The 20,108-nt window shown below is 33.2% G+C and overlaps 1 protein-coding gene across 1 annotated transcript in view; it reads right to left on the minus strand.

The window, feature by feature from the left end:
* The window catches only part of Tinag (tubulointerstitial nephritis antigen), a 76,113-nt gene that overhangs the window by 21,434 nt on the left and 34,571 nt on the right, over window positions 1-20,108 (minus strand). The window contains exons 7-9 of the mRNA XM_027938270.2: window positions 18,944-19,124; window positions 17,417-17,462; window positions 14,344-14,467 (exon numbers count right to left, since the gene is read on the minus strand). Coding sequence (XP_027794071.2) covers window positions 14,344-14,467; window positions 17,417-17,462; window positions 18,944-19,124 — 351 coding nt within the window. The remainder of the gene's footprint in view (window positions 1-14,343; window positions 14,468-17,416; window positions 17,463-18,943; window positions 19,125-20,108) is intronic.

Consider the following 20,108-nt stretch of genomic DNA (forward strand, 5'->3'; position numbering starts at 1 on the left):
TAACAATACCTAACATCATTGCTCAATAAAATTTATTAAAAGTTTGAGTTGAAAATCAATGTGAGAAGTATCTACGTGAATTAAATGATCACATCTTTTTTCACCCTCCAGAAGGTTCAAATATTTTTGGAAGCCATTCAACATAATAGCCAAAAAATTTTCTTAGCCTTTATATAATTATAACTTATTAGTTATTTTCCCTTCCCCTTCAATCAAGTAAGTTCAATACACACAATATGGAAATATGTGAGTGTCAAAAAAAAACACATAAAACAAATTGAATTTGTCAAGATTTAAGGTATAAATAAAGTAATTTTCACATACAGTCATAACAATACATACAAATTCAAAGATTTAGTGAGAAGAGCTGTCATTTTTCTTTATTTTTCTGCAGACTGCCATGTCAGCAGGCTCAAAGAACATTTTCCAGTTCCTTTTTTACTTAGCTTCTCAGTATGATTACACACTACTAACCGTTCCTACTTTTTTAGAACACTTTTTCTCCCAGGTGTGAGTAACATAAAATCCTCTGGTTTTCTTCTTTCCCTGTCTGGCCATTTCTCCTCAGTTCGCTTTGTCAGCTACATACACTTTCTCCACTTAACCTCTAGATGTTGGGTTTCTTCAAGCTTTGGTCCTTTATATTTCCATATTCTTTCCCATGGGCCATCCTCCACTTCCATGACTTTACTGCCATCAAAATGCTGACCATTTTTCAATGGTTTGGCTTTGGTTGCTAAAAGTTTACTGTTTTTTACTCCAAAGAATATATATAGTTGTTTACCTTATATTTTCATTTGAATACCTCCCCAAATCTCAAACTCAATATATCTAAATTAAACTCTTGGTTCTCCTTCTGTATTTATGATCTCCATATCAATAAATGACACATCTGTGCAACTTGCTGTGCATGAAGGATACTTGAGAAAAACAGAATTATGTGCATACTTCTTGATTACTATAAAGATAATCTATCTTGAATCAAGAATTAACACACAGTTGAAGATTAAACCTTGGAAACATCCAACTTAAAGGGGAAAAGAACAATTACTCTTCTATTCCAATTGGTGAGTTCTAGAAGTTTTGGGCAATTTAATAAGCCTGAAGAAAAGATTATTTTTAATGTTTTAACATGTACTGTAAGGGTAAAAGAAATTGAAGTTAAAGCGTAAAAGTTAAAGGGTAAAAGACCGGGTGTTGTAAAGTTTAAATTTCTGTAGCTGTTAAGACAATGCTTGGAACTGCCCAGTAAATATTTCCCCTGACTATTTGGATTGTTTAATAAGGGCTCTGTGTGGTCGCACATAGGCATTGCAGGGCCTGGACCAATCAGTTTAAATGTAACCCCCTCCTTAGGAATGACCTATCACTCCAGCCTGACCTGTTCCCGCCAATGAATGAACCAATCATGTTTAGGAGTTGTTGTTCAATTTTCCCGCGCCTAATGATGATTTGTTCTGATGTACACAAAGCCCTCCGCCCTCCCCAAAAAGTGTACTTAAGCAGTGCTCAGCCCCTGCTCGGGGCTCTGGGCTGCTTTCCCTTCTTGAGTGGGCACGGAGCCCCAGCATGCTGGTTCAATAAATCCCCCTTCTGCCAATTGCATGAGTGGTCACTTGGTGGTCTCTTTCTCCGACGTTTCGCGGGACCCTTACAGTACAATAGCATATTTCTGTACATATCAATACTCAAATTTATTTTTCTTTTCTCAATTTACTCTCAATATGGTCTTTTGATTAGCTAAAACTAAAGGCTTTAAATTTTTCTTCTGCGAATCACTGCATGTGGAAAGATAAATAACCAAGCAAATGAAGAGAAACTGTGTTAGGTGACCTGCTTACAACCTGTTTGCCAACCCAAGAGCTCATGATTCACATCTGAATCTTAGCAATATTGTATATTGCAAATATTCTTGAATTTATGGGATGTCTTGTAAATTATAAAAACAAGAACTTTAAATTCAATAAAGTTAAAGATCTACTTTGTTACTTTTTTACAGCAAACAATAATAATCATTATTTTAAATATGTATATATACCTACATAAAATTTATATTTCATTTAATATACTATTTTATATATTTTTCAAATGCATGATGCAAAAATATACAAAACTTCAAATAAAACAAATATATTTCAAACCAGTTTCCTCTCAAGAATGTTTAGGAAGGGAGCTTAATTAGCTATGCATACCTCCCATTTGGAAGAGAAGTGTAGGAAAGTACTAAGTATTTGCAGTTGAAAGACACCATAGTACTCAAATTAAATGTTTTGCATTGTCTATACTAATCATCACACATTCATTTGCATTTGCTAAATAAGCATAGTAAAAGTGTTCATTCAGCTGTCTTAGACTTCCTTGTGCATCATAAACATCTAATTAAAACATCTGCTCAAAATTTACCAATTTGCCAGGGGTTAAACATAGCATAGCAGGGAAATTCAGGCTTAGTATTAAGTTATTATTCAAAAAGACAGAGGGGGGAAATGATGAATGGGGAAGAACAAGTGTTGGCCCTAATAAACTGTGTCAGATAATTGTGTAATTGCCCTTATTAATGCCTTCTGCTCCCTGAATCCTTGAGATTTATGTCTGTAGAAAATGTGGGGAAATACATCAAAACTTCAGTTCTAAAGTATTAGTTTGATGCTAATTTAGGGGACAAGTATTTTTATAGATAGATACATGGATGATGACAGATGGATGATGAAGATAGATATGATCGATCAATCAATCAAAGGTTTATGGTAACAAAGTAGTATGACAACATGATTAGGAACCTAATGTAGACAATCATGGCTTTCAGTCATGCAATAAGGCTGTCTCCTTATCCTGTAAAATATTACTTACTTATTATTGCCTGATTATTTTTCTCATAAATATTTAAAAAACTAAACCAATAAGAAAAGGATATTAAAGAATCAAAAAATCAACAAGACTAGAATTACTACAGCCTCTAGCCCAATTATTTTTCTATTTTCTCTAAATCCCTAAATCCTCTCGTTTTATACCTTATTAAGCTTTCTGTCATTTTAGTAGCACATCAGCTTTCGTGTCCTAGCTACTTTGTTTTTCTGACTCTTTAAAGCAGCTAGCTACAAAGCCATCAGTATTGGATGAACTCAACTCCCTTTCTTTTCATGTCCAGCTGCACAGTTGGCCCCACTGCAGAAAACACACACCAGAGGGCAGAGTGGCACTGCTGCCACTGCATGGCAGGCCTTGGGGTTCCTCTGGTCTCCTCCCTCTCCTGAACATCTAGATGGCCACTGAAAATCCTCTTTAATTTCAGCAAAATTCTGACAAAGCATTCCTCTCACCACCTTCTACAGGTAACCTCAGCTTTTACTTCCTGGAGAGATAAACGACACAATGTGATAGGAATTTTCATCAATATACCTCATCCTAATTGCTAAGACTTTGTCATCTAACCTCACCTTCTATCCCAATATAGAAGAATCACCACATAGTCCCTTACAAGGTCCATTTCTACACATACTCTTTGAATTTCAACCCGTACAGCCTTGCAGATTTCTAAGAAATCTCACACTGACTACTTTTCTTTCTATTATTCTTTTCTGTTAACTTTCCTGGCCTTTGCTACTCTGTCTTCTGCACACATCATTTTGTGGTCCATCATTAAATACTGGATTTTCTCATGACTTGATCTCAACTATGATTCTGTTTAATCTCAGCCATCTTTAAACCTTATATCCCCTGGCCTCGAGATCAAGTGTATCTATCTGCTTGTTCTGTCATTCACTTGTGTTTGGAATGGTGGTGCTGGGAATCTAAACCAAGACTTCATGCATGCTAGGTAGGAGCTTTACCACTGAACTACAACCCCAGCCCTCATCTTATATCTCAAAGTAATCCTCAAGTCATCAGGCCCAATAGTGTACTCCTTCCCTATCACCTTGTATGACACCACTCCTCATCCAATTTATGAAACTATGATTCTAAGAGTGAACCATCATGGACTCTTCCCTTATCATGCTCCATTACAGCCCCACATGGTGTCCACTAGCTTTTCTTCTTAACTATTTCTTGCTCTACCCATATGTCCCAAACTTTTTCACCATTTTACTCAGCCCAAAATATTATTAGTTATTTAGGGTATCACAATTTGCCTCTTTTTATTACACTCTTTATAGTCAGAGTAATATTTTTAAAATGCAATAAAGTTCAAGCCACCTTCCTACTTAAAAAGTTTAATAACTTCCTATTATTCCTTAGATTATTAATCAAATACTTAATATCCTTCACTAAAATCTTTATAATGGCCTCCAAATTTTTGCCTCCTGAGATTCAGCAAACACAAACTTCTTGTTCACAAAATGTCTGCATTGTAGTCTCAGGGCCTTGAAACAATCTGTTCCCTTTGTTTTTATGCAATTCATAAAATCTCAGCTCAAACTTTATTTCTTTTTATCTTTCCTTTATAAAAGGTCTCATAATTTCACATTTTTATGTGTTTTTATTTAATGTCTAGTACTCAGCATTGTACCAGGAACACTGTGGATTAGCTTTTAATATTTGTTGGGCATACAAAAAAGAATAACTTAGAAATCATTCTATTATGCCCAATTTGAAGTCATATAATGGATTTATATCAAAGTTTACAGAAATTTCTGATTCACATTTTGATGATTCACTTAAACCAGATTTCTTCACAGTAATTATTAGAAACATAACCAATTTATATCATTTTGCAACAGTATTTTTTAATGTATTTGCTGGAGGTATTTGATTCAAATTTTTAAAAAACTGTAATCATTATTCAAATTATACTTGGAAATATTTCTTTGTTATTCTTAAATCTGTCATTCTTTGGCTATTCTAACATTTGTTTACCTTCTGGCCTACATTTCACAATAGTTGGTCTCCTCTCTCCTTGAGTAACTATTCAATATTCATATGTAAAACAAATGAACAACAAAAAAAAAGTTAATACTTTAGAAATACACATAAAGTTCAGTATAAGGACTTTGGCCATTATAAAATAACATAGTTTTCGAGTTACACATCTCGGAAAATTGGGAATGGAATCACTATTTGACCCAAGTATCCCTCTCCTCAGTTTATACCCAAAGGACTTAAAAACAGCATACTACAAGGACACAGCCACATCAATTTTTATAGCAGCATAATTCACAACAGCTAAACTGCGGAACCAATCTAGATGCCCTTCAATAGATGAATGGATAAAAAAAATGTGGCATATATACACAATGGAATATTACTCAGCAATAAAAGAGAATAAAATCATGGCATTTTCAGGTAAATGAATGGAGTTAGAGAAGACAATGCTAAGTGAAGTTAGCCAATCCCAAAAAACCAAATGCCAAATGTTTTCTTTGATATAAGGAAGCTGATTCATAGTGGGATACAGAGCAGGAACACTGGAGGAATAGAGGAACTCTAGATAGGGCAGAGGAGTGGGAGGGGATGGGAGGGTGTATAAGGTTAGAAATGATGGTGGAATGTGATGATCATTATTACCCAATGTACAGATTTGAAGACATTAATTGGTGTGAATATACTTTGTATACAACCAGAGATATGAAAAACTGTGGTCTAAATGTGTAATAAGAATTGTAATGCATTTCGCTGTCATGTATAAATTTTTTAAAAATCAAAAAAATACACATCAATCAGTAGCATATAAATTTGATTAGGACCAGGATGTTTGTCTATTTTATTCATGGACATACCCCAGTACCTAAAACAATACCTGACACACACATACATACTCAATACTTACTGAATAAAACATTATTGAACATGATGAAAATAGTCTTTAAATTATTTTATTTTTCTTTCTTAGTGACATGTGGAGTAATTTTCAATACAACTCTATTCCATGAGCAGGGATGACAATATAAAGAAAAGTCAATGTTTATCCCAATTACATCCCTTAATATTCTAAAATTTTGACCTGCTGAATTTACTCATTTGAATTCCAGCAGGGATTCTTGAGAATCATAAGCAAAACAAAAGGAACTTATGCAATACTTTACCAACTTCAGACTTGGTGGTTAAGTAAGACTCAGAATGTTGGATGGACAGGACACAGAATAGATTGTGATGGGCATAAAGATGTAGGATATAATCATAATATAGAGAATAGCAGCTTTGATGAGCTTCTCAAATGTTGATTATAAAATAAATTTTTTTCATGTCTTACAATTAAAACTTAGTTTAATAAGTAATATTTTCTTCATATTAGTGTATATAATATAATGACAAGTCTCAAAATATGTGGGTTTTTATTCAATTAAATGCTTCTATAAATATAGCATCTATAATTAGGATGGACAGAGGTTTTGGAGAAAAGAGAAAGGATGGCAATAAGGAGTAAAGCCAGGAATTACAAGTTTGCATCCTGTGCAAATTACCCCCATCCTGTGCTTTACGAATGTGGGAATACATACACAAAGCATAAAGCTGTATCATCTTATGGTGGAATCAGTTGTGGATGTATCTACCTCATTCTCTAAACTCCTTAAGATTAAGGTTAAATAGTAATCCTCCTTGTGTTCCCCAGTGCTGGGCACTTGATAAAAGCTTAAATTCATTTCCTTTTTTCTTCCCAAGTTTAAACCTAATAGCTTTGTCTTCTACAGAAAGGGCAGAAAACAATTTGTTGAGATAAATTTGTCAGGCACTTCATAGGAATATATTAAGTTCTTTGATAAGGAACATTAACCTCCTTGAGCTATTTGATTGTGCTTTAATTCACTGATGCATTAATTTCCTGAATGTAGTAATTACCAAATAAGGAATTGTTAATGGGGAAATGAATGAAAATCTACTGCTCTGGAGCACCTAACAATGCCCAGGTGACCAAAAAAAAAAAAAATTGAAAAAACTAGATATATCCCCCCAAAGCAATTTCCCTACTGACAAGGTTAGCCTCATTAATTGTCATGTTGTGAGGCAAATTTATAAAGATCCCAATTATCTAGGAGTTTTTGAAAGTAAATATAAAAAACACTACTACAACTATACACTGGATATGAGGAATATAGAAACAATGGCAGAGAGATTAAACGTAAACAGATTTATATCTTTTTCAAACTCAGCATTAATGAATATAAGAGTAGAGTGAAGAAAATATGACTAGCATGACTACATAGATGGTAGAGATGACCAAGGATAGGTTCGAATAAACCAAGAGAGCCTCCAATGTCAGTGTTGTAATTTAGAGAATTCGTGGAATGATAGGAAAAATTATATCCATCACCTAATGTGTAGTGGAAATTATTTTCTAGATTAAGAACATTACTGAGAAAACAAAAATTAATTATGAAACATATATACGGAGTTTGGAAAAATGCAACTTTCAGACTGATAAAAAATGAAATCAAAATAGAGTTGAATTTTCAGGTACCAGTCACAGTATGAAGAAGTTTCATTCCATTTATCTTCCTGAAAAGTCACTGATCAATTAAAAGTAGAAAAATGAAGCAAGTTTCAAATCCTCAATATCTTTTTTTCTATCTTTAATGAATCATGCAGCAGACATAATCATAAAACCTAACATTGAGAAATAATAGAAAAACTCATTTTGTACTGTACCAAAAAATAAGAATTGGTGGTGAGAGATGGCACTCACCACTATCCTCTCCTTTTACCTCTGGACCTAAAGAGAAAAAATTATCCCATTAAAATATGTAAGACATTCCAGAAATACTTTTCAAGCTATTCTCAAGGACCATTTTCAGGCTATGACAATGAGATGCCATAACCCATTTGCACTACCCATGTTAGCTAATTGAGAAAGAAATCACAGGGAAGCTGGTTGCACCAACAGAGTCCCAACCAGCCTTCCAGAGGTAATGACTGAAAGAGGGCACAGGGTGAAGTGAAAAGGAAGGCAAAGAATAGCACATGGCAGCAGATTCCTGCAGGAGGGTTATTATAAGTCCCACCAAGCCTTCTGAGTTATAATGAAGGACCAAATATTTCCAGAACAAAAGCAAGGGTCAATCTGTTGAGTTTGGGTTTAACATATACAAACTTGAATCAAAGCTGAGGAGTTCATCAGCTCTTTCCAACTACTACCTACTCTACTTTTGAAGAAATAGTTACCCTACTTAAAGATGAATAAAAACAAAGGAGAACTATCACAAAATACAAGCTAAAAAATTAATTTGTTGAATAGAAAAAGCATTAAGTCTATTATGGTTTCCCCCATGCATTAGGTGATTTGGCAACATCTGTGAGTAACTAAAAACATCTGCTCTTTGGAGTTTCATTCTAGTACTAGAGATAGATGGTATATGATCAACGTTAAAAGATAATTAAATTATACACTGTGTTAGAAAGCGATGACTACGTGACCATTTAGAAAAATAGTGCAGGTGAGGGAGTTCAGGATTGCTGGAGCAGAGAACAAGTAGCAGATTAAATAGGAAATTCAGAGAGAGGGCTATACTGAGAAGTGAGATCTGAGCAGAGGTGAGATGGAGGCAGAGAAACTAAGGAATTGAATATATGGTAAGAGAGCATTTTAAGTAAGATCCTGAGTGAGGTGGGTATTGCTGACACGGTACAGAACTTCTAAAGTAGGCAGAACAAGTTACAGGGGAGTAGAAGCTGAGATCATAAAGTTGATGTGGGTGGGAGTAGGTTCTCAGGTCATGTAGACCATGGTAAAAATCTTGACTTTTACACTGAAGGAAATGGGAAATCATGTAGTGTTCTGAGCCAAGGAGTGACAAGACCTGAGTAAAGTTTTAACAGGAAAATCATTGTTTCTATGTTGAAAATAGACTGCCAGAGGGGAGAGGTAAATGCAGAAAGACCTGCTAGAAGTGACTTCAGAAATCCAGGTACAAAATATTGACTAATGGTGACTCAGGCACTGCAGTGGAGGTTCAGAGGGGGAAAAATGGTTGGCTTCTGAAGTCAAAAATTAAAAGTTAGTTGTGAGGAAAAGAATAAAGGACAACTCCAGGGTTTCCCACCAGAGCATAGGGAAAGATAGAGTTGTCATCGACTAAAATGGAAAAAAAAATGAAGCTATTTCACAAGGATAAAGGGAAAATTGGGAGTTCTGTTTTAGAAGTGCTAAGTTTGAAGCATCTCTTTCCCTAATAATGTGCATGCAGGTTTGAGATATTAAATAGACCTGGGAACATGCAAATTTGGAATTCAGTAGAGAAGTCCTGGCTAGAAATATAATTCAGTTGGTGCTAGCTTTCAGTTGTTCTCTTCTTAGAGCAAACACCAGGCAAATCTTGCAAGGTGTTTGCTGTAAGAAGAGAACAACTGAAGTATGGAAAAGGTGAAGTCAAAAGAAAAGGAGCTTTTTCTTCTTCTAATCTAAGAAACACCAGTATGTAACAACATAAATAAAACTGAATACAGAGAAGAAAAAGGAGAAATTGTCTCTGCATAGCTGAAAGGGACTAGGGTACAATATGCAAGCAAAAATTCAGACTGGAGTGTGGATGGCTCAATTATGTAAAAGGTAGACGAATGATTATGAGCCAGTATGTATGTGCTGGTAGTGACACTTATGTTTCCAGGAAGTGTTTTCTGATTGCTTCAGTCTTTTCAGGGAAATAGAACACGAGGTTATCATGAAGAACAAGAGGTGGGAAGGTGTTGGAGATTCAAGGAAAAAGAACAAGTTGTGAGATAATCACCTAAAGAGTGGGAGAATAAACAAAATAGTCATTCAGAACATGATTAACCGATAGTATTAGACATCTATTTGAAATGTGTCATTATAAATTAAAGTGAATCAACATAGTTGCAAGTTTTTATCAACTATGATCAGATGCAGGTACAAAACAGATTGATTCAAATTGAATCCACAATTGAAGTCTGCAAGCTAATTTAAGTCAAACAAGGGGCAAGAGTCCAGGGCATGTGTGGAAGGGGAGAGAATATTCACTGTGGGATTTTAACCAAGTAAGGAAGACTATGTGGGCATGAAGGAGAAGAGAAACAAATAACGCTGAAGGTAAATGGAATAATAACACATTGCAAGCATATGAAGAAATGTTGGGGTCACAGGAGAATAGTGTTATGTGTAGAAAAATAGGAAGTTCTAGAGAATGAAATGCACAGATTTGTGATTAAATTTCTATAAAGAATGCAGGAAGAAGATATATTCCATGCTTGTATAAATATACCAAAATATATTCTACCATCATTTATAACTAAAGAGAATTCTCCCTCCAAAAAATGCAGGAAGAAACAGGTGAAGAATCTAAAGCTCAACATGAATTATTCAAGGAAACTGGAGAAGTCAGATAAAGACAAACTACAAACATGATTTCTCTAAATACAACTCAAATAAGACCTTAAATGACAACGAGATGAGAGGAAAGGAAAAAAAATAAGAAGATTTCAAAAGCAAGAGCCATTTGGAGAATGATTAGCAAATACAATAAACTTTGGGAATAGGCAAATCGCAGTAGAGAAATCATATACAATAAAATGCTAAAGAACTATAAGATAAATATCATTATAAGAAAAATAATAGGAGATGTAGAAAATCCGGCATAAATAAAAATGTGTTAAATTCAAGGATTACAAAAATTAATGAGTGAACTGGGTGCAGAGGGGCACACCTGCAATCCCAGAAGCTAAGGAGGCTGAGACAGGAGGATCACGAGTTCAAAGCCAGCCTCAACAAAGGTGCTAAGCAACTTAATGAGACCCTGTCTCTAAATAAAATACAAAATAGGATGGTGATGTAGTTCAGTGTCGAGTGCCCCTAAGTTCTATCTCAGGTACAAAAAAAAAAAAATTAATGAGTGTTCAAATAGAAAGAGTCAGGTCATTTTTTTATGAAAAGGGAAAAAAAAAAAAAAACCATCTGGTATCCTCAGACTTTCTTCAGGAAAACTGAATGTTGCAGACCCTAGAGCAACATCTGCAAAATTCTGATGGTTTATAGTCCAGGATTTTATTCCAGTTATGTTATTCATCAATATAATTACTTTTTTGAACATACAAGAAATTAGGTAATCAAGCCTTATGAGCTCTTCTTAATAAAAAAATTACTAGAAAATAAAGTTCAGTAACAAAATAATTAGTAAAAGTTAAACTAAAGGATAGAAGAACCACTGTCAAAAAGTACTCACTTATTGACTCCACAATGCATTATATAGAATAATGTGTAAACGCTGTGTACTTTAAAGTTTCACAATAGAATGCAGATATCTTTTAATCATTTGATGTGCATAAATAGTAGCATAACTAACCAATATCAGAAGTATGATAGAAGGAGATGTGGGAAGAAGTATAAGAGTGACAAATTTACTCATTTTATCTGTTGACAACAAATTGATAAATATTAAAATATGCAGCTAGGGCTGGGGTTGTGGCTCAGTGGTGGAGTGCTTGCCTCACCTGTGTGAGGCATTGGGTTCAATTCTCAGCACCACATATAAATAAATGAATAAAATAAAGGTCTATAAACAACTAAGAAAATGTTAAAAATATATATATGTAGCTAAAGTGAGCTACTATATCAATCACTAATTCTTTTAATATACATCTTAATTTCCATAATATTATATTAAACATTATTATATTCAAGTAAAATTAATCTAAGTAAGAATATTTTAATATGCCATATCCTATTTTTTTCCTATTTTAGTTTGTCTCCCTAACTTTTCATCAACAGAAAGTGAGAGAAATTTTCTGATTTTTTCCAACAATTGTTATGCTAATAATTATTTATTTTTAAGGTTTGGTTTGGGATCATTTCTTTTTAAGCTCATTCATTTTAGTGGTAAACATATGCAACTTATATATATATTTTTTTAGTTAAATGCACTTGTTCCATTGGACTTAAGAAAGCTAGGCACCAGGAACTGCCATAAGACTCTAAAATGGTGTGACTATGCAGAATAGACCTAATAAAATGAAAAAGGGAAACACCCATCACTTGAAAGAATGTTGAGAAGCTACGATTTTTATATACTTATAATGAAAACATTAGCAAAAATTTCCTTCTTATAAATTTTTAAAACTTTAGTACCCGATTTTCACATGAAAATTTTTTCTTTTTCTCTTTTCCTTTCTTTCTTTCTATTGTCTTTATTTTCCTTATTGTTATTTATCTAGGATATAGATAAAAGTATTCCAAATTTTAATAGAGGTTATCTCTAGATGGCAAAATCATATATCACATATCTTTTCTCCTAGCTGTTGTTTTTTAAATCAATATCCTACATTAACATGAAGTACTGAATTTTTCAATTCTAAGACATATATTTTCACATTCCTGAATCAAGACAAGTCATAGATCTTTGGATCCTTGATTAAAGACATGTGATAATTCTGTAATTGAAAGACTGGAGTATTTTAAATAAGTGAGAACTGAGGGTTAATGAGACACCTGAAGGATAGATTGTCTATATACCTTAGAATTATACTCAGGTTTCCAAAATCAGTAGAAGATAACAATTTTGTTGTAGGTGAGGTTGTTTTCTGCAGGCTTAGTAAATTTGTTGGGAATGACAAGCTCAACTAAGAATGAAGTTATTTACAAAAAAAGGAAAGATGAAGAGAGAGAGTTTTGGATGGAAACAAAAACAAAACTTTTCTGTAACATTTTCTTCGAATTAGAGTGAGATATTTTGAGAACAAATTTGCAAACTGAGACACAATCAGAATGAGACTGAGAAGGTTCAGTGGGGAAGTGTTTTTTTTTTGGGGGGGGGTGGGGTGAATTGGTTTTATAATGGTCTGTCTTTCAGGCCCTATTTGTGAAATTATTTATCCCTGAGACCCAACCACCAAACAAAATTATAAACTTTGTTTCTTGCCCTTGCATAGGTGAATATATTTTACTTTCAAATTTGATCAGTGCAATTTCCTCAATTCTCATATAAATATTTTTAAAAACCTTATATCAAGCTAAAGATGATCTTACCCTCTCTTGTTACTTAATAACTAACATTTGTAACTCCATTAAAAATTTTCTCCCTTGATCATAATACACTTCAGAATTGCACCTTCTCCTTGATTATGTCAGATATAAGAATTTACTCCAATAATATATTTCAAAGGGAAATACATTCCCTTGTCCTTAGAACAGATTCTTAAGAACATATTCACAAATGGGAAGCAGGAGATGATCATCTTTCCTAGAATATTGAGTTTGGCTACCATGGTCTTCTTTTTTAATTTGTTCTTAGATATACATGATAGTAGAGTATATTTTCTTGACATAATATATACACAGGGAGAATAACCTATTCTAATTAGGATCCCATTCTTTTGGTTGTACATAATGTGGAGTTTCACTGGTCATGTATTCACATTTGAACATAGGAAAATTATGTCTGATTTATTCCACTCTTTTTAAAATAATGACAAAATAATGGCCAAGTTTGGATAATTTTTCAATTGGTAAAATAATCTCTCTCACAAAGGGGAATTCCAATATCTAAATACATTATGTATTATTATGTTCAGTTTCATTTTCCATAAATGAACCAATAGCTTCCAAATAACAAAGCTTTTAAGAATTTAAGAAGACTTTAAGTAATTAGAGAAATGCAAATCAAAATTACTCTAAGATTTCACCTCACTCCAGTCAGAATGGCAGCTATTATGCATACAAATAACAATAAGTGCTGGCAAGGATGTGGGGGAAAAGATCCATTCATACACTGCTGGTGGGGCTGCAAATTGGTGCAGCCAATATGGAAAGCAACATGGAGATTTCTTGGAAAATTAGGAATGGAACCACCATTTGACCCAGCTATCCCTCTCCTCTGTCTATACCCAAAGGAATTAGAAACAACATACTACAGGGACACAGCCACATCAATGTTTATAGCAGCACAATTCACAATAGTTAAACTGTGGAACCAACCTAGATGCCCTTCAAAGGATGAATGGATAAAAAAATAATGTGGCATATATACACAATGGAATATTACTCAGCAATAAAAGAGGACAAAATCATGGCATTTGCAGGTAAACGGATGGAGTTAGAGAAGATAATGCTAAGTGAATTTAGCCAATCCCCAAAAAAACAAATGATGAATGTTTTCTCTGATATAAGGAGGCTGATTCATAGTTGGGTAGGAAGGGGGAGCATGGAAGGAATAGACGAACTCTAGATAAGGCAGAGGGGTTGGAGGCGAAGGGAGGGGGTATGGAGTTAGAAATGATAGTGGAATGGGATGAACATTATTATCCAAAGTACATGTATGAAGACACAAATGGTGTGAATATACTTTGTATAAAACCAGAGATATGAAAAAATGTGCTGTATATATGTAATAAGAATTGCAATGCATTACGCTGTCATCTATAAATTTTAAAAAATTAATTAAAAAAAAGAAAAAGGAACTGCCTTACCCAGTAAGTTTGACTGCATGTGTCCGAAATTTTCGATATTTTTCTGATTCTTCATTTGTGCTGGTAACATGTCTATATATCCCTGTCTTATAGTAAAAGAAATCCTCGTGGACTTGCATTATGGCTAAATAAAACCCAACAGGAGAATGGCAGAGTTTTAAAAAATCATCTTTAAAAGTCTCCAGAAATTCTATCAAAACAATGAATGAATAAATTGCAAGGAGCTAAATCTATGAAGAGATTGTTTAATTCCCTCATCATTTTCTTTTCTACTTAATTGATTGATTATAATACTTTCCTCTTCTCTTATAAAAACAAATTTTACTTACTTAGAACATTACTTGACTACACATTATACCTTTAAATGCCACTCAAGTCTTAATCAACAAAGGCACTATTACCAGGAATGGAGCCGGGCCACTGCAGTAGATCAATGATTGCTATTTCTAATGTCCTGTTTCACCACAACTTTCTCAAAATCCCAATCAAGCCAGCAGAGAAAGGTGAGTATAGCAAATTTGGCTTAAAGCAATTTTCCTTAACCTTATAAATAAATACAAACCTTTCCTTGCAGAGTTTGAATAAAAGGCAAAACCCTGGCAAAAGAATACTCTGACAGGATTTCATCCTCCCTGCTCTACAGAGCTAAGCCAGTGTTGTATTATTTAAAAAGTAGAGCTGATGCTTCCTAAAACTCTCCTTCACGCCCTCACCTGCACTATTTCTTTTCTATATTGTATGCCACTTTGTAGAAGGAATTGGACAGTTCAGGGTGAACACTTTAAAGTTCTTTTCCAAAGGATGTGAATTGAAGATTTTCTAATTGGGATTAAATGTGTATAGTCTGATAATGATAAACAGTGTTAGTCTATCTTAGTTTGACATGGATTATATAAAAAAAAAGGACTAATTTCACTAGCACTTGGTAGATACTAAAATTAAATTAATATTCCAAAGTCAAATTATAACTTTTTAAATTTTCCACTTTTTATTTCATTTTTTAAAGTTACATGTTTTTTTTTTTTTCTGATGCTGTTCAAATAGTCTCAAAAGAGGTTAGGCCTTTTTTATCTACTATAAAACACATTCCCATAGGATTTAAAGAATTTATATAACTGTACTCCATGCAGATTTCTACTTTTGTTCTCTTTTCATCACCTATACTTATTTTCAATTGTACAATTTTAGAAGCATGCACAGTTTTATTTATTCAACATTCTATTCTTTTGACAATCTTTTGTACTGAGATGGGGGAAATGCTGAATGTTAAACCAGGCAACAATGAGCATACAATCACATTGCATCTACAGCAAGAGCCAAACAGCTTTCTATCCATTCATAAAAATGTGAAGATATTGCTAGTGATTTTTCTTCTCCATAGAACCATTGATTCCTTTAATTCTTATGATTTAGTTCTTCCATAAGCATTATAAATAAAATATATCCTCCATTGCTGAAAAACACTGCTAACTAAAGAACAAGGTGAGAAACTATCATAATCAATGCAAAGATGACATTGCCTTCAATTTCTGACACCAAACCAGAGTTGATGAATCCACAAACACATAAATACATAAACTACAGCAGTGCAGTTCTAATCTTGGAAAGCTGCAGTAAACTCATTGTACAAAACTATAACATTCATGCATGAAGAGAAGAAGGAGCTGTCTTGATTATTGCTGTCTTGCCCCTGGCTTGAGTTGGCAAGAAACAGGTTCTCAACAAACATTTTCTGTGTTCAATAATTCACATTTTTATTTTATTGGTTTGAATTTTTTTATCTTTATTTTTGATTGATTATGTGAAATTTATGCATATGGTAATAAAGCAAGTCTAAGGTGTTCTCAACTTTAAATAATTATGATTCAAATTTCTCTTGAGTCATTAAAAATAGAGAAAGAAACCCTTCAAACAACAAAACAATGGTATAAATATTTAAAAGGGTTAGGTAAATGGCCAAAAATAATTTAAGTGGCAAATGTCAAAGTTGGACCTTTAAAAGTTAATCTAGTGTTCAAAAGTCTTGGATCCTTCAAGTTTCCCACTCTTACAACAGCCAATGATTTATATAGCTGTAAAGGAGAAAGAAGCTTCTCATGTTTTTTCAGATTTTGTGTAAGGTTCCAGGATTTCTTAAATTCACAACATGTTTAGTGTGTTTTGTTTTCTCCGTAAAACATAATTTCAGCACAATTAGAAACATCCATGATCTTTTTCTGTATGCTGAACTAATCAAATCAGCATTCAGGCAAAAAGAAAAACTTTCCAACAGTTTCTTAAGTATATATCAAATATTTTAAATTTAATTTTTTTAAATTTTTTATTCCAATGCACTGATAAATAATTGGGCTTTTTGGTGTTCACAACCTGAATTCCACTTTATGCCTCATTGAATTTTTTTCTTCCATGCACTTCAAGGCTATGTTTGTTTAGAGAGGGAATATATTCTGTGTATTTTTCCTTTTCCACGTCAATGTTACAAAATAAAATTCAACAAATAAGCAAAAGTAACTATTATCAGAGATGATATTCTGAAAATCAAAGTCAATATACAGTGAGTCATTACATAATTTTGTTATTAACTGTTAGTTTATCTCAAAGAACACATTTCCAAAATTGTCAAGTTTGAGGCCTTTTGTAAGACACAAAAATCATATTGGCTTACTTGATTTCCCTTGAACTAATACAAAAGAAATGTATCTAGTTTTGTTTCTATTACTAATCCTCATTTTTTCCAATCTGTTACCTAAGGTGAAGGTGAAAATATCTAACATTATGTATGACTCTTACATATAATTAAAGGGAGGAAAGTGAGCTTGTTGTGAATTAATCACTTGGCATTTCATGTTTGAATGTCTGTTAGTCCATGATCACTTGAAAATACTCAGCACTTTTATGAAATTAATCACTAATATTTAAGAGTTCAATATAGAAGTGAGTCTATCTCTTAAAGTAAAATGGCAGATAATTAAGTGATTAGCTAAGCAAATCTCATAACTGAACTGATTTTAGAATTATTAAATGCTTATGAAGATTCCTAAAGCAATTTTTATTAAATATCATGCAAGTTTACCTTGAACTGGTCCATTTTGCATGATTTCCATCATTATCTCAGTTTCCTGGAATGGGAAATATCAATGAGTATCATCATCATTATCAATAATACTACACCTACAGTTTGACAGCTGTAGTACAATTTAGGTGTTATATAATCCGAAATGATTTGATCACTTGCAGTTTATTTACTCTTAATCATAGTTTGAAATACTCACACATGAAATATAACATTGATGAAATTGCTAAAGATGTGCTCATTTTTTGTTGAGTTTTATCACTAAATGATAATTTTGGAGTGGAGAGAAAGTGTATTAACTTTTTATTGTGACAAACAAAAAATATCAAAGCTAAGTTAAAGCCATGATTAATCAGTGGAGATCACAACAGCTATCTCAGATGTTTAGTGAGGTCCCTCTACAGCTTCAGTACAAATATTTCTGTGTTGCCACCCAATGTACCCTCAGTAGGGAGGCAGGGAATTTCCTCCCTCCCTGTTTCTGTCCCTCCCTCCCTCCCTCCCTTCTGTATATATTGAGCACAAATTACAGTCTAGAAACTATGATAGAAACAAACACTGACTATGCACCCATCCTCAAGATATTTATATCTCAGTGGTGTAAACAGACATTCATACAACTAATTTCATTATTATATAATAAGTTATATTATCGAGAGAAGCATAGATTGTTATGGCTACAAACCACAAAAGGAAATTAATCCCACTTAGAAGTCCAGTAAAACTTTAAAAATGATGAAATGTTGCTCGAGACTTTGACATTTGTGTAACATTTCACCAGATGGAACAGTGGGTTAACACCTTGGATCAGAGAAATTATCACCTAGCTAAGTACACATGCATGGATGAGTGTGATATATCTGGAGAAAAGAGACAGACACATCAGAAGCATTGTGTGCAGGTGCACAGGGCAAATGCTGGCAGGACATGAATCTATAAAAATAGTAGAATAGACTCAATTCATAGAAGACCTGTTTACCATGGTAAAAATACTGGACTGTATTTTGGAGATTACTGTGAGTCACTGAGGAGTCAGATATTTTGGAGTTAAGAAGACCAGGTGACACTGCTATCATGGAATAAAACTTGCCTAGGATTTTAACATGACAAACTGGAATCTAAGACTATTTCCTATTGTGACTATGCTCACTTCCATTATCTTGGGGAGTAAAGGATTGATAAATTTAGCACCACCACAAAAAATTCAGTGAAAGCAGGTTTGACTTAGCTTTACTTATCAAGTTTGTATACACACACACACACACACACACACACATACACACACTATAAAACATAATTTAAGAACTTTATTTTCCTGGTCATATTGTAAATTAAGCCCATTTTGACACTAATATTAGGAAAAAATAGAAACTGTACTCAAAGTCTTTAATGGACACTGTAAGAAAAAAAATCTGAAAATATAATGTTTTATTTTTAATAGTTTTAAAGTTTTTAAATAGTATTAACAACAGAGCTATATATGTTTGAGGATGTCGGCCATTATTAGTTCTTGCTATTTAGACTTACATTGGAAGACACTCTGTATGCAGGAGAGCATTGGTAAATCCTGTTAGACTTCTCTATGCTGTTGGGACATGGCTTGGTGGCATGCCTTTTTCCCCGCCCATCAGACCTACTAGCCATGGCACAGATATTATTGGTGTTATTTTGGTCCTTAAAAAGTGGATAGCAGGCATGAGATACCAGTCTATGAGAAATAAGCAAAAAACAAAGGTAGTATTTAGGGAAATGCCATAATATTCTGTCTATGTTCAATCTTGCTGAACTAAACATTCATAAATTTTGCTGGTTACCTACATGCATAATTTTAAAAATATCAACTGACTCCAACAAAGCAACTCAATGACATTGCATTGCTCTCTACCCCTGTATTATTTGTTCATTATTATTTTTGAAATTTTACTTCAATCCTTTTTTAATAATTCTATCTTCAATATAGGATTACCTGAGGATGAAAAGTAGCCATTAATAAAGCTGCTAGTAATATTAAAATATAGATTATAATTATGTATAATAATGTAGAAGAGTCTAATTAGATATGAAAAAACAATCACTTTGGTTATTTACAGATAAATTATGTACATTTAAGAATTAAGGGTTTTTTTATGGTTTGTTGATATTTTATTTAAGTTACAGATACTATCTTTCATAAGACTTTAATGATTATATGTCTGTAGTTCATGATACTTTGGGGAAATAGTATAACAATTATATAACATTTAAAGTAGAAACTTATGAGATAAACACGATGCACAAAAATTTTTTTAAATATTTTGATTTCTGATTTTGAAAGTGAACTTAGCAAAGTGCAAATTATTTGATTCGAAATATAATATAATCCTATTGAATACAAAGGTCGATAGTAAGGGAACTGAAATTACATAACTGATTTTATATATATTTAATGCTGAAATGACCGTTAAAAAATCCACTAAAATTGGTTCAAAAAAATGTGACAGTGTCCAACAGAGTATGAAAATCTCAGCAAGAAACATGATGAAAACAAAGCATAAAATATGCCACATTTACATTTATATTAAATGCTGAGTGGTATAGACTGAATTGTGTGAATCTAAAATTAATATGTTGAAGTTGTAAGGCCCATGTGATGGCATTTGGTGTTGCCCCTTTGAGACATAATTAATTCAAATGAGAGCCTAAGTGTGGGACC

The sequence above is a fragment of the Marmota flaviventris genome, chromosome 6 (assembly GCF_047511675.1).
Source record: "Marmota flaviventris isolate mMarFla1 chromosome 6, mMarFla1.hap1, whole genome shotgun sequence".
In the NCBI taxonomy this organism is placed as follows: Eukaryota; Metazoa; Chordata; class Mammalia; order Rodentia; family Sciuridae; genus Marmota; species Marmota flaviventris.